Raw genomic sequence first — 15,864 nt, 5'->3', positions numbered from 1 at the left:
CTAACAACACCACCACCTACATAGCTTTTCCGGAGTGAAAATGTTGCAGGGATAATATCGCTCTCTTTTTTCTCCAAACCCCCTCTCGGCCATCAGAAGATCTCAAACAAAACCTTGACTCATCCGAAAACAATATTTTAGTCCAATCTTGTTCAGAACAATTGATGTGATTTCTTACGAAACTTAATTGAGCTGTTCTGTGCCTTGTCAAAAGTTCTCGACCAGTGGCAGGCATATAATCCGGCTAATGAAAGTCTTCACCTTGCAGTGCATAAACTGACATTTCTAATTTGTTGAACTAGTTGCTTGATCTCAACAATAAAATGATCTACCCTCTGAGATGTGACATGATGTCGACCTGATCCATGTCTTCTTGAGTGACCTACAGGATCTTGGAAGCGATGGAAAACCACTCTTCTGACAATTGTTCTGGGAATGTTAAGCACCCAGGCCACATACACTTGACTTCTTCCATCTTCCAATAAGCCGAATCTGTATCACTTAGAGCCATCTCTCAAATAAATTTGAAACTTAAAAATGGTATAATTAAAAAATTTAAAAAATCAAACCATTGGAACGTTAGAAAAAAGCTTTAAAAACAAAGAATAGATTGACTATTCAAAGAATTATGAAATTCCATTGTAAACACAAGATGGAGATTTTATCTGTTTTATTTATCTCTTTTCCTTTAGGCAATACAAATGATAATAATTGTTAATAATAATAAATTCATAATCGTTTGCAAGAAGTTGGCCTCACATCATATGGTCCTTTGAGACGACCTGTAGTAACAGCCTGCCATCAGCAACTCAAGAGAATATGATGCAGCAGGTGCTTAGAAGATAACAACCTATAGAAATGATGTTACGTTTACTGATGTCTCTGAAGAGTCTACCGAGAACAGGGGATGTGCACAATGCCCCAGTTTGTGCTCCTTTCAGTGCAGTTTGGAGGAGGCGGTGTAATGGTCTGGGCAGGGATTCACACTGGAGAACGAACTGGACTCCATATTGTTGGAGGCAACCTCAACACAGTTTGTTATGGCCAAGAAATTGTCGGGGAATATATCACTACATCCCTCAAACCAAGGATCTCATTGACAGGGATTTTCAATTTCTAGATGACGATGATAGACCTCATAGAGGCAGAGTTGTTCATCAGTGTTTAGAAAACCTGGGCATTTCCCATCTTCCCCGTACCTCATTGTCTCCAGACCTCCATTGAGCACATGTGGGATACTTTGCAGAGAAGGGTTTTCAACAACTGAGGGCAACAATCCAACATCTATGAAGTGAAATTCTTTATGAAAATACAGACATTCTTAATAGTATGCCTAAACAGGTTTTAGCTAACAGAGAAAAAAAAATATTGTGTCCCAAAAACAAAATTATGGAATTAAAACTTTTTACTTTATTTTTCTAAAATCCCTTAATTAAATTTTCTTTCAGTAAAAAACCAATAATTTCTAATAAATTTTAATGCAATTTATAATAAAAATAAAATAAAAATGTTAGGGAAAGTAAATACTACAAAACTGGCAATAGGGGAAATTGTTTTTTTTTATTGTATATAATAAGTCTTATGTGTTGTATCTATATGTTTTGTCTGAGTGCATGTATTTATTAGCGTGAATGGCGAGGGGTGAGGGTGAAATATAAAGTCATCATCACCCATCAAACGTTGAGAGCGTATGAGTGTGTGTGTGTGTTCGGGGTCGATGGCAGAATATTTATAATAGTACTCCATCGACCCCAATCTAGATTAGTTTGAGTATAGGTCAGTGGAGGATTATCAAGTACTCCACCGACCAAACAGAATGAGTGTACTGTATGGATGTATTTATGTGTATGAATGTATTTATTTGTATGAATGTAGTGTTTGAAAGGGTAAATAGATTATAGACAGTTGAGGGGGGGGAAGCAATAACCCTATTCATTTTTGAGCATTTTAGTATTTATTTTGAGTTAAATTATCTTTCATTATTTATATAACAATAAAATGTTTTTAATATAAATTATTTAACTTGCACTTTTGTATGTGTATGTTGCATATTTTCATACTAAACTTTATATTATTTCTAATTAAAATTTTTACTGAATATAATAAATAACAATATAACTGAATATGCACAAAATAATCTTATTTGTACTTACTAAATCAACATTTTTATATAATTGTTTTCTACTATTATTTTATAATATTTTAAAATGTTATATTATTTTACAATGACAATTTAAAAATTTTTAATAACGTCTAATGTGATCTTTTTTAGGTATATTTTTATATGAAACATTCTTTTAAGCTGTTTTCTTACTTTAAATATTGTTGAATACTTAAGTAATTTTTCCTTTCTTTTCTTAGTTTTGCTTTATTATATATTATTGTTTTATATTATTATTAATTGTTCTTAGTATACTGTGGTCTAAGAGTAAGGGCATCGATCGTACGAATGATAAAATATAAGTAAAATGTTTCAAATAGGGAAAAAAGTGAATTGTAAGTTAAAACGATGCGCTTGATGATGTGGCCATCATCATTCATCAAGAATCATTAGGTGCAGGTTTGCGCCGTGGGGAAAGCGGCTGCTTAGGTTTGCCAGCCTGGCGGCAGCCCAGTCGAGTAGCACCTGTGAAATCTCCTTAGCTCTTTGGGAGAGAGTGCCGTGAAGTGAAGTATGCGTGCAGGTGAAGTGTAATGGCCTTGTCGGAGATTCGCGTAGGCAACGTTCTCGGCACAAACAAAATCGACTTTAAACAGGTAAAGAAAGACTGAAAATTTTCCTCCCAAATTCGTGCAGTTGTGAGATTTCGCGACATCCCTCTCGAAACTCGACTGTTAACCTAATCCCTATTGTTTTAATTCTTGCCAACTCGGATTCTCTCCTTGTGAAATATCCGGCCGTTTTTCCTCCTTCCATCTCGTACGCCTTTTTGGCTTTTTTTTTACGATCTTCCCCTGATGATTTTCCGTTTTATGGTTCGAATCGGTTTCTTCGTCGTGCCGTGGCCCAAATACGGTCTGTAGACCTTTCCCCTTCACTCTCGCCGTTCTTTACACGTCCGACGTTTTTCCCATTTTACTCGACGTCTCTTAAAACAAAGACGGAACTTCAAAAGTCCACTCGATAAAGTGACCGTTTGTTTAGAATTTGTTTCCAACCCCGTACGAGAAATAAAAACAGTGAAATCTGCCCGTTTTGAAAATTAGGCCAACCGAGTGGCGAAGCAACAGATGGTCTTTTTACAAATAATACTCAACCGCGGAGACCCTTTTTTTGAGTCTTTTCACACCGATTTAGCCTTTTTCATCTCACTAATCGGCTTTTTTTCTTCAAGGGCTCTGGATATAATGCACTTCAGAAAACATCTGGAATGGAAACGGATACCTACTCCCCTTGGTCGTACGAACTCACTCCCTCGGACTTTTTACAGGTTTTCATAACATTTTATTATTTATATTTTCATGAGATCTAACGTTTTAATTTATATAAACACATTCGTGATAAGGCGAGATAACACACTGATAAAACTGATAAACCCTTAACAACAACAACCAACTGACCTGTCGTTGCATGAGCTCAGCTTTGGATTTTGTCGCTTCTTTTCACTGAATGACTCCATAAAAAATATGAAATTAAAAAATATCATCTCAGCGTAATTATAATCTATACTTTGGAACATATGCATGAAATTAAATTCTCCACTTTTAATTTTTTTTTTTAATTTTAACTAATTTTATTCATTTTAACGTGTTTTTTTGTCATTTGGTCGTTTCAGAAAAGACGTTTGGATGTACAGTGAAACCTCTTATTAAGGGACAGTCAGGGTGTCACTACTTTTGTCCTCTTTCGGGATGTGTCCTTTAAAGAAAGATTTCGAGAGGAAAAAAACACTTCCTCGCAAGGATATCTATCTTTTTAGCGATGTGTGTGGTGATTAGTGACCGTTAATCGATATTTATTTAGAAATCGTGAGATGCGGTCTGGTGTGTGCACTCTCGACACGACACGCAAGAATGACACAATTACACAGAAGACAAACACTTTGAGCCCTGAAGATGATCTCAATAAAGATCGAAACGTTGGCACGATAAAGAAAATGTTTTTCTGAAACCTACATCACACCAGACCGCATCTCATGATTTCTAAATAAATATCTTTTTAGCATCGATCAACACCTCAGTGACCCCAGTATTTCCTGTACCAAATGTTAGTCTGGAGTTGACATCATTTTCCAAAGGAAGCACACCTCCATGCATTTACAAGAGTTTTTTAGAGTTAAAGCATCCCTATTGAGACCAATGCGTGTTTGCACACATGGGTCAAGAGAAGAAAATGGTACCGATGAAGCATTTGTAGTGGACAATCTTATGTTCTCACTTCCCAAGCACCGTAACAATTACACTGCCGATCTAACAGCAATTAACAAATGTCTGAATATCCATTGACTCTGGTTGTACATACAGATTCACTAGCATCACTCCGGATAATTAAGGACCCTTTATCAAAACAACCCATGGTTTAGGATGTTCTCTCCCTTGGTTAAAAGTACAGAAATGCGAAAGTCTTGTTTATCTAGATAGCAAGACACTGTGGAATTATAGGGAATGACAACGCAGACATTGCTGTGAAACGTGCTATCACGGAAGGTGTGCACTTCACCCCACATACTGACATAATGGCCCATATTAGAAAAAAGATGTGGCAGCAATGGTAAAAAGCATGGACTGAAATAAATAACAAACTCGGGGAAATAAAGCTAAGTGTTGTACAGTGGACTCTTCTTGCAAGCAACAAAACGGGAAAAACCATATTGACTCGGCTGAGAATAGGGCACTTCAAGCTTACCCATGATGGCTAGAGAATTGCTTTCTATTTGTGAAACATAGAGTTGGTAGCAGCAATACATGTAATTGGGATTGTGTTAAATACAACCAGGCCAGACAACTGTCAGAGAGAGATTCTTACGAACAAACCCTCGAATATAGACAAGCTGTTCGTCTTCTAACGAGCCACTGGATTATTGCACAAAATCAAGATAAACTTTAGCTGCTATAAAATGAGTAAGATAAAGAAAAATAACATTAAAAGAGAGGAACAAACACATAATTTAAACTAGATGGTTTAGTATTGAAGAGACCTGGCAAGCAGAGCATAACTAATAAATGGGCAACAATTTATTGTAGAAAGGAACTCTAATAGATGAGAAGCTGAAAACTGCTGCATATCAAAAATGTAAGGCTCAAGTTCCCATCCCCAAGAGAATGTTGCCCATGTGCCCCCTGTGTCCCTCTGTGCTGCCTGGCTCCTGGGGTCCAGTGTTTGCCTACCTCCACAGGCCTCACTCAGTTCAGATTCAAGGCAAATATAACCCTCCCATAAAAAAATTAGTACTGAGCTTTAATTTAAACCTTGGTTAAGTATTCAAATGGTTAAAGTTAAATGGATTAAATGTTGAATGCCAAATTCGCTCAATATTTCTTTATGCGTACAAATTTTGTTTATTCGACTGAAGCTTTTTGCAAAATATGCATGGTGTTCATGTGTTTTCTGTATATTATGACTATTGTTTATACTGAAATGGAAATAAAAATGTGGAATTAAATTATTTTAATGTAAAACTTTTATTTTGCCTTTGTTTGACATGTCTAATCTGTCAAGAGTAATCAGTAATCTTTTTCCTTGTTATATTTTATCAGGCATTTTCTGAAATAATTTTACACTAAAACTGCATATATTTTACATTTGGTACAGGGGATATTAATGAACTTCACCTGCGTCAAAGTATGTAAATACACAAGCTCAGTGTATAGATTGTATTGTCAATTCTCTGTATTATTGAGTCATATTGATTGCAAATAAAGAAACGAGAAACAAGTTATTGTTCAGTGACAATAGTAATTTTCTAGTAAGACAGGAATTTTGGTTTTTTATCTGTAGGATTTTATTGACCTTTTATACTAGTTTTTTCTGAGTTGTAAAAGTTCTATGTGCATGCGTGATTATTCAATGGTTTTGTTTTATTTGGGTTTGTGATGGGTGTTTTAATATGTTCCAACAAGAAATAATTTTTGTTAAGCTTATAAAACAAAGTTGTTACTCCTACCAATTCAGAACAAATGTGTATTTGTGTTAAATGTTTTCCATAAGATTTCCCATTTTAAATGTCTCGCCCACTAGAAAATAGCAACTTCTGTCCTTTACCTTATGTCCGTCTGTCGTTTCAGACATTTTTTAGAATTTCCAGGACGAGATCGACACCCCCGACGTTCATAGCCACCTTTTGTGCCGCCAAGGCCACCATACACGCTTGTTGCAATCTCAGATAATTTTCATCGCTGTCTTTCGTAACACTGTACAGTGATGCCCCTGAACATAACATCCGGAGATGGTCCAGGTTGACATTGATAGTTTCACGATCAGTAGATTTATTTTCAATGACTGTCAAAGTGCAAGCCGTGGCCATGACTGCTGCTACGAAAGCAGAGGCCACGACAAAAATGCCACTGTACAAACTTGAAATTGTGAATGTTAACCCTGCCTACGCGATTGGATTTTTATGGAAATTTTGTTTGCAACTTGACCATTGTTTGTGAATTAACTGAACATATGTTTATAGATTATTTATCACATGTGTTTTACAGTTGAAATATGATAATTAATTTTTGAATAATGATTATAAATTTACATAACTGAACTGTCATTATTACTGAAATATCAAAGTTAATCATAACATTTTATTATTTCTCACATTCCTCCAAAATTTACTTTTTTCCAAAACAAAACCCTAAATAAAGGAAAAATTCTTAAATGTGCTAATTGCTTAATCTGTCTTCACTTAGAAACTAACAGTGACATCTTTGATTACTGCATGGTTGTCAGATTATTTGACGAGTTAGTTTGCATATCTGGTTATGGGTTAATTGTCAATTATATAACACTTTCCTCAATCAAAAATTTATAGCACAGTGTTGTTTATGCTTTAATAACAGAAATTAGTCAGCTATTGGATATGAATTGTATATTAGTAAGTGTAATTCAAATTTATCCATCAGAGGAGTTTTGGATAAAGGAAATAATAACTTATGTTAATGCATCACATATAATGACATAAGTTTGTTTAACATGTTTATTACTATAATTGTAAATACAAAATAATGTATTTAAGAGAGTGCGAGAGGGTTAGGATTTAGAGACTGATTGCATTGGTGGCTGAAATGACCTAACTGTTGATAGCCCCTCGAGCTTAACCCAGTGGCTGTATGGATAAGACCAAGGTCTGATCCCAATCTGCCTACAGTCGGTGTGGGTGATTCCCAAGGCCTGACGGTAATTTATTGTAAATTTCACAAAAGCCGGAATTATTGGCAGACTGTGAGAAGTGATAGGTTCAACATTATACATGTTTTAACTCCTCACCTGCTGGAATTTTTGTTTTACTTTTTAGCACATTCCACATCATATGCATTACACGCATTGATTGTCATAATTTATTACTAATTATACAAGAATGAGAAAAAGAAGAGAGAAAAAAACATTATATATAAATAAACAGTTTTAGAAGTAATATTTATATAATTCATATAATTAAGAGAATGAGATAGGAAAAGATATTTTATGTATGTGTAAATTAATGAAATAGGAAACATCGTAACAGTAGCATACAAAAATCAATCGAAGCCACAAATGAAACAAACGTCTCGATGTTCTGGTCTTTGGTTAGAAATTGCCCAGAAGGCCACTACTGGCCTGGTATTATCACTCTTGACTTGATCCAACAGGGTACAATGTAGAATTATGTGTTGCACAGTTTGGGGTGGTTTGAGCATTGACTGGGGATGTGGAAGCGTAGGAAATAGGAATGGTAGGATTCTACCATGTGTTCCAACGGTAGGACAAAAGTTATGTTTCAGTCCTTTTTCACAATTATGCCATTCTTCATTCCATTATGCATTGCACATGAGTCTCAAGGGTCGTTCAAGGAATAAGAAAGACACTGTGTTGTACCTGATTGGTGGTGGAGCATGCTGCTTCCTTGGCAAGCTTTCCCTCCAGACCCGTACCAATTCCTCAGGTAAAAACCATAGTTTTCTTACATAGGCCAAAACAGTCTCAGCAATCAGCAATTACTACAATTTTTATAAAACATACAATACAATAATAATAAACTACAATAATCATGAAAGCACACACACATTATCATTAGTACTTGTCAATTTATAAATTTTTTATACATAAATTAGATAAGAAAGCGAAATTTTACATTGCATTTTAATTTTTATACCCTTAGCACCAGTAGCTATTTTATGTTGTGAGGTGTGAGTTGAGGAACTTGTTTGATCATCTTGGATCATCATAGTCTGCTTATTCCCGCTGATATATTTTTACTGTGCCTGATATAATTAATTACAGTTTTATAATACACATCAATTGGCCTTTTCCCCTGACGTTTAAAATAAATTTTTATTGAGTGCAGGCCTTTTGTCGTACTATATTAACATTCTAGACTTGAAGTTGGTCATCAAGTTTGACATCAAAATTTGTTAATTTGTTATGCTTCTCCTAGGTGTTGTAATGTGTTTGTGTTCCACAGTTTCTATTTCCTTTAATGTCTTCCTCACTACTGCCATCACAATTATTGGCTGTGTCTCCAAGTCTATTTACAAGCTTCTTCTAGTCAGTTCACCGCCAGTGTAGAATTGCAGTTGCAATGAAAATATTGGTTTATCGAACATTTGTCTAGTTAGATTTCACAATTGTAAATGGAAGCCACAAACATTTGAGTTCATATGAGTTTAAGTTGTTTTTGAGGATAATTTTTGAAAATTTGTAACAGAAAGGAAACATATACAAGCTGAGTTCGTTGAGTTTTCTGATTAGTTTCTTATTTTAAATGCTTCAACAAATTTAAAATATTTCTCTCTCTGTCCTTTACTTATCAAACAGCTTTAGTTCTAGTTCATTACTTTATCTCCTTATTTCCTTTATGTGAAAAAAGTGAGCTTGTTTTGCCTGTGTATTATCCTCCACTAATGTTGATATTGGTATTATGTGAGTTCAGTTTTCTGTAGATTCGATTTTCGGCTTTTTTATGTTTGTTAATATTGTGTATATTTTTTCATATCAATCATCAAGGTTTATGGTGATGATTTTCCAATTAGTTATTACTAATGTAACTTGATATGTTCACTAATATTTTTACGCCAATTTGTACATACTGCATAACTTAAAATATCTCCAACCTCTCCTCAAATAGTTTCACTACTTCACACAAAGCTAGATATTCATATTCACACATTTTTGTATTGACAACAAACCTTGAAGCACATAAAATACGCTAACTCACAGTACCTTTATACATATCTGTGCATGCCAGTCAAGCACACAACTGTTTTATTTTCAAATGGATTATTTTATATCTGTTCAATAAGTGAATTATTAGGAATTGTTATCATTATATTTATTATATAAATATGTTTTAGTTGGTCTTTCCTGACCAAAGAGCAATTATTCTAAGTGGTTTACAGTTTTTGTGAAAAGTGTGGTTGAGATGAAAAGATTATAGTCACACGAGGGACTCGTACTCACAATCTTTGGCTCAATAAGCCGCTGCTGTTAACACTTGAAACTATCGTGACTTCGGTACCCCTGAAACTCCAACTCATCATTTCAACTTACAACTTTTTCAAATTATTCTCTTTTTGTCTACCTTACTTTCAATGTATGTGCAATCGTTTGGATTTCTTCTCTAACACCTCTCCATGGACACTTAAAGTTCGCCGATGATCCAAAATGATTACACAAAATTTGATTGTAAGGGTAAAAAGAGGTGAATTTGAAAAAGGTGTAGGTTGAGATTATGAGTTGTTATCTCGAGGGTAACGAAGTGACGATAGCTCAAGTGGTTAAAGCAGAGGCGAATTGAGCCAAAAGTCGTGTGTTCGAGTCCGCTCGTGACACTAATCTTTTCATGATTATTAATCACTTTGGATTATATTTATTGAACAATTGGGGGGGGGTTGTGGTTAAATATATCTGAGTATAAATGTGTTTTTATATTTTTTACATTTAACTTGTATGAGATAAATAGTAAATAAAATGATAAACTAAAAAATGGAGGCTGCATTGTCTGCATCATCTTTACAGAAGGAACTCAGGACTGTAATTTAAGTCTAATTACAAAACTGAATTTTTACTAGCCAATAGAGTTAACATGGCAAATTTCATTTGCGTTCATTTTTTCATTTCCAGAACGGTAGAACCATTGACGACAGCTCATTATTGGGAAACCCAATAGTTAATGAAATAGTTACAAAACTTCTTGATGAAGACTGCCCTGTGATAAATGAAAGAAAAGAGAAGTAAATAAACTAAAAGTAACAAATATTTTTATATATTTTTTGTTAATTGTTAATTTCCCATAGATTTGATAATGTCAATACTATATACAACGGCGAAGGTGAGGTGTGGTCAGGGAAGAGCAGCACAAGGACCCAGAGCCCTTATATAAATAACATATCAACACAGGTTATTTTCACTTTCATATCAATCAATAATTGTGTTTTTTATTCTAATTCATTGATCTTGCAGGATGTTGAATATGGACTTGGCCTATTGAATATTGATACCCAGTGCACTACTCCAGTGCAAGGAGTTTCAGCAAATTCTACCACTCTTTCTCAAGTTAGTATCTGGTTGTATTACTACACATAAATAATGAGATAAAAAATCTTTATGTAATAGGATATTTGTATCCAAGTTTCTCTAAACATATTTTGATAAAAACGATTTATCTACTAAGTTCTTTGATTGTTTCAGAATTTTCCTGTAAAAGAATCCCCGTTTTATCTGAATTCTTTTCCTTTCCTTCAACCCACAATGGCTCCTCTATCGGATTTGGGCCCAGGTAAGCTCTATCCCATTTATCATTCTGTTTCTGTAAGACTAGAAATTGAACCTAAACATTTAAGGTGCCGTATGCGGAAACCTTGATACAGAGCTGCCCAACGAGCAGCAGATGTACAACTATGTGCAGATGCTCAACAAGGACAAGCTCAATTTAAGCCTGGAAGGGCTGCTGCACTCAGCTCACCCAGATCCAGTAAATTTCATACTTGAACGTTATATAAATACGATGTTTATTTTTTAATCTTTATCTTCGATAGATCGACATTGGAACTGGTTTCAATGGAGACATGCTGTTTTCCAGCAAGGGCGTCAATGGAGCCATCCCCCCTCATCCGCAACCGACACAGATTGACATTTTCCCAAGTTCTTCAAATCAGCGTTATTCTCCAATTGGTTTCCCTCGTAATCTCTCACAACGCAATCATAACCATTACAAAAATAATCAGGTATGAGTTATTGGATTTGTGGAGACTTTTTATGGGAACGGTTTTATTTGCAAAAATACGGTGAAACTTCTGTATAACGGACACTCTTGGGAAATGAAATATTGTCTGCTCTTTAGAGGTGTCTGCTTTTGGGATAACAATAAAAAATAAAAATAAAAAGCTTAGTATTACCAGATGGGCCTCAATTGGGATTACAATATTATCAATACCTTTGAACATTGAGGATTTTTAAACTTTCTATAACCAGAGAGTTTTTCAAATTTACCAAGCATACTTTTGCATAAGAGCAAAATTAAATGTTCCTTTGAAACTTTTTCTGACAACACACATTTTTAACTGCATAGTTTTTTCCGGATGTGCTCTAAAAAATTAGATCATTTCATCACATTTAAAAATGTTTTGTGGTTTAAAATCAGTGCAATATGCTTTAAAATCGATTTGCCCTAAGTGTTTTGCAACTTCTAACCCATTTTCTCTGATAAGTGAACCAGACAGTGGTATTTTACAAACCCGAACATGGTAAATCATTCAAATATGTCCTGGTCTATGACCAAATCAGACTTTTAGGAAAAAATCGATGGGATTGGTTGGTCGTTGTTTGAAATCAGTTTGTAAAATTTATCTAAAAATTCCTTTTTATTCTTTAGAATTTTATTTGTCTGGGTCTTTCCTATGGAAAACCTCTCAACCAAGTCATGCATACTTAGTTTTTCACTTTCATTCACTTCAATTAATTATTATTAATTTTTTCTTTAAGTTTCAAATGCACTGAAGAAGTACTTAAAATTTTTGCAAAGTCCAGACCGCATCTCATGATTTCTGAATAATTATTGATTAAGGGTCACTAATCACCAAAGCATAATCAAAATTAAGGGATATTGTAGGCGAAAAAACCCACAGTAGAAACAGCATTTTTCAGAAAAAATTCATTTTTTGGAAGCTGCTGTCTGTTTTTAAAAGAGTTTTAGAGTCTAAAAAGCTATCTGAATCCATTATTGGGAGTATTTGCTTTAGATTTTATTATGAAGAAACTAAGGGGAAGACAGGAAATCAGATTTTTTCCAATTCAGGGTAGGTGTCTATTAAGAGAAGTTTCACAAATATAAAGTTGTACTGCATGATTTTATCACATTAAAAATGTGAAATTACAAAATTCCTCACCGTTCCCACAAGAAATATCTTTAAAAATTGAACATTGTTGTTTAACAATGATTTCATTAAATGAACAGTGTAAATCTAAAAAAAGTTTACTTTATTTTAAAGAACATGAATAGTCGGCGAGATGTCGGATTGATATACAACAATAACAATCCATTTGTGGCCAATAACAACATGCCAGCTGGCACAAATGATAAAAATGTTCCTCCTCATTTGGATCCTGTCCTTTACCTGCGAGCAGCGGCAATGGGACACCATCTTCCACCTCCTCCAGGTCCTCATGATCTCTTGCACTGTTACGAAGCCTTTGCCCCAGGGCTGTATCGGTCATTCAGGTAAGATAAATAATTGATTAATTATGAAATTAATAAAGCCAATGTTATAAAGATGATATTTATTTAAGACGAAGCAGCGGTTCAGCCGATCTCCACAGTGTGCTCGAACAGTGCTACGTCCAGTTCAAAGAGCTTGAGAGTGAGAGAAAGAAGACAGAGGCAGATCTGGCCCGATACAATCCAGGGAAGAAAGTTTCTTCAACAAATACCATCCATGTCCCGAGGCTCCCTGGCTCGCCCTCTCGTGTTGACCGCTTAATTGTGGACCAGTTGCGAGAGCATGCCAGGATCGTGACACTTCTTTCTAAAATGGAGACTCTTAGAGGAGGACGTGAGTTGTCCCCAGACATCCACAATTCCATGGCCTCTTGGTTCGATACCATAAAACAGGTACAGACATCAAGACGGGAAGAGATTTTAAACTGTGCTGGAGGTCCCAACCACGATAACGGTAAGTTTTTAAAATTTTATATAATTGCCTGCCTGCATTTTTTTTTTTTTTTTTTTTTACTGAAATTTTCTTGTAGTTCATTAGTTGAAACTATCAGTTTTTCAATTTCTTCATATTTCTTAAATATTATTATTAAATGTGAATCACAGGTTATTTGCAATAACTTAGTATGTCCAGCATTTTAGACAAGTTTAGATCTTTTACTTCAATTTATAGTTGTTAAAATCATGAGAGATTAGCTCACAAAAGATTTGAATTCATTTATAAACTGTATTTATTTTTGTTTAATCTTCAGTATTTTTCAAACTTAATGTTTAGTTAACATTAATTTCACTTGAAGAGGAGGAAAAAGCACTAATTGTGGTATATTTAATTTATTGTATTGAAATTTAAGAAGGGAGTCAACCAATTTTGACATTCAGATTTTTGTTTAATTTTAAAAAAATATTATACTAGATATTTTTCTGTATCATTTGGTGTAAAGGATTAGCAGTTTTGAGAATTGGAGGACTGCAATCTATTTTTGGAAATTTTGACCAAAAATTTCAATTAAAAAACTTAGTAATTATTTATAAACTAGATTTTTGTGTGCATCCTTGGTGCAAAGGATTTGCAATTTTGACCTCTGGAAGTGCTCGACGTCTATATAGATCAGAATTGTGTCTAAGAATAGATAAAGCTCAATATAATGGAAACCCTGAAATGTCTGAATGACTAAACATCTCAAAAACTCATCATCGGTAGTATTGTAAGCCACAGGGTAGTGTAATGAAACGATACATCACAAGAAGCTTGCTCAACAATTTAAAAATCAAACGTAAATTTAAAAAAAACCTCTAGTGAAAATTCGCGTTTTTGAATCTTTCTGTTACCTTTTCTCTGCTTCTGTTCAATATTTTGAATTGCTTATTTTTTTAATTTAACAAAAAATTTTTTTTATGTTGAACAGTTTCTAAAACAACTATATGTCTTAAATCATAATCAAAGTGTTGACAAGAAAGTCACAAATAAAATGGGATGAATGTGGTTGTGATCGGACTGTTAAGTTCATGAGATCTTAAAGTAAGAATGGAAGGATTAGGAAAATGAATCCGAGGATTGTTTGATCCCCTTAACCTCTTCTATTTAAAAAGTGAATAATAATAAAATTAAAAATGCTGGATGTTACTAAAATTGGGTTTTAAATTATTTTAGTTGATTCTCATTTCTTTTGTAATTAATTATTGTTTAGATATTGCACGACTGACAACAGCAATAAAAGCTTTAACAGTAGCTACAAGGACTGCTCGGACACAGATGTATGCAGCCCTGATCGTAACACTCCATGAAAATAACTAGTCGCCGACTAAGCTACTAATGTTTTAATTAGTTTGTATGGTTTATCTCTAAGCTTCCTTTAAGCTTTATCTTCTTCAGTCTGTTGTTACAACACAGATAGGTATTTCCTCTTCTGGACCCTTCTCTAATATAACACTGTCCTTACACAAATTTAATTTACATTTAAACAAAAAACAACAGAAATTATAAGAAGACGGAAATCTAAAAATTTCTAGTTTTCTAAATGAAATAACTAAATTGCCTCTTGTGTATTAGACTGACTAGCTCTTAAATCAAATGAGATTTATAGGGGTTCTGAATGAATTTGGGAAATTTTTATTGGACTAAGAGAACAAGGCCCAAATCTCATAACTGATAATACAAGGTGGCCTAATATAAATGTTTTATTACCATGAAATATATTCTAAATTAAGCTAATACGTTAACAAATGAACAAAAAACAAATTTTTTATGAAAAAAAAAGTTCCCGCCCTTTTGCATCTGCTCAAAGAAATGTAACGTTATTTTCTCAATTTACTAACTGAGAAGGGATTTTTCATTCACTACTTGTAACATGATTTTAGATGATAAATAATAAGCCCACTTCTAGTTCCCGAAAGTTTAATTTTTCTTTCTCTTGTCGAGAAAAAGCAAACTTTCATTCTGCTTGCCATGTTTATTAACAGTAATTTAAATGTACATAGTTGTATTTTGGAGAGAGTATTCAAGTTTTAAAGCTAAAAATCTGGGTCCATTCGAGCTAACTTATAATGGTAGAATCAAATAATTTATTAATATTATGAAAAAAAAAGGATTTTCAAGGCCACTACACTTCCCTGCTCATTTGCAAAAAAAAAAAATTCTGAGGTACATAATTATATGGTATGAATTTGTTAAAGACTTAATCAACCTCCGTTGGTTTTCAGACACTTAGAGACTAATTATTATAAAATAAATTACTTAAAATTTTCTTTTATATCTTAATTATAAGCATATTATCATGCTCTCTTATATTAAAGGAACTTGTAACTGTTTGCTTCTTGTTGTTCAATAATTAGTGTAGAAAAAGGTAGATATGGTTTAGAGTGATTTAGCGGTTTTTGTTTTTGTTTTCAATTATGCCATTAACAAAGAAGGCAAAGTATTTTCAAAGAGCTGTGCTTCGAAAGTTTGGTGGAAAAGAGAATTTTTAAAAATGGAATAACTCGTCTTCAAAAGTTTTCATATATTTATTTATATATTTTGTACAAC

General features: G+C 33.8%; 1 protein-coding gene across 2 annotated transcripts; it reads left to right on the top strand.

Moving 5' to 3' along the window:
* Positions 1-2,420: 2,420 nt before the first annotated feature.
* LOC106670553 (meiosis-specific coiled-coil domain-containing protein MEIOC-like) lies at positions 2,421-15,046 on the top strand. Of its 2 annotated transcripts, XM_014401011.2 has the most exons (11): positions 2,426-2,757; positions 3,336-3,431; positions 10,250-10,359; positions 10,423-10,525; positions 10,589-10,681; positions 10,817-10,904; positions 10,969-11,099; positions 11,164-11,352; positions 12,616-12,845; positions 12,914-13,296; positions 14,528-15,046. In XM_014401011.2, the coding sequence occupies exons 1-11, from the start codon at positions 2,695-2,697 to the stop codon at positions 14,632-14,634; spliced, it is 1,593 nt and encodes a 530-aa protein (XP_014256497.1). In that variant the 5' UTR covers positions 2,426-2,694; the 3' UTR covers positions 14,635-15,046. The 2 variants fall into 2 exon arrangements, with proteins under 2 accessions (XP_024084320.1, XP_014256497.1); XM_024228552.1 differs by lacking the exon at positions 3,336-3,431 and having other exon boundaries at positions 2,421-2,757.
* The last annotated feature ends 818 nt before the right edge of the window (positions 15,047-15,864 follow it).

The sequence above is a fragment of the Cimex lectularius genome, unplaced genomic scaffold (genome assembly GCF_000648675.2).
Source record: "Cimex lectularius strain Harlan isolate CLEC.00 unplaced genomic scaffold, Clec_2.1 scaffold153, whole genome shotgun sequence".
NCBI classification, from domain to species: domain Eukaryota; kingdom Metazoa; phylum Arthropoda; class Insecta; order Hemiptera; family Cimicidae; genus Cimex; species Cimex lectularius.
This window is presented reverse-complemented; position numbering and strand designations above follow the sequence as displayed.

Coding starts and splice junctions, on each gene's coding strand:
- LOC106670553 (XM_014401011.2), top strand. CDS start 2,695: ATGGCCTTGTCGGAGATTCGCGTAGGCAACGTTCTCGGCACAAACAAA. Junction 10,360..10,422: donor ATAAATGAAAGAAAAGAGAA/GTAAATAAACTA, acceptor AATTTCCCATAG/ATTTGATAATGTCAATACTA. Junction 12,846..12,913: donor GGGCTGTATCGGTCATTCAG/GTAAGATAAATA, acceptor TATTTATTTAAG/ACGAAGCAGCGGTTCAGCCG.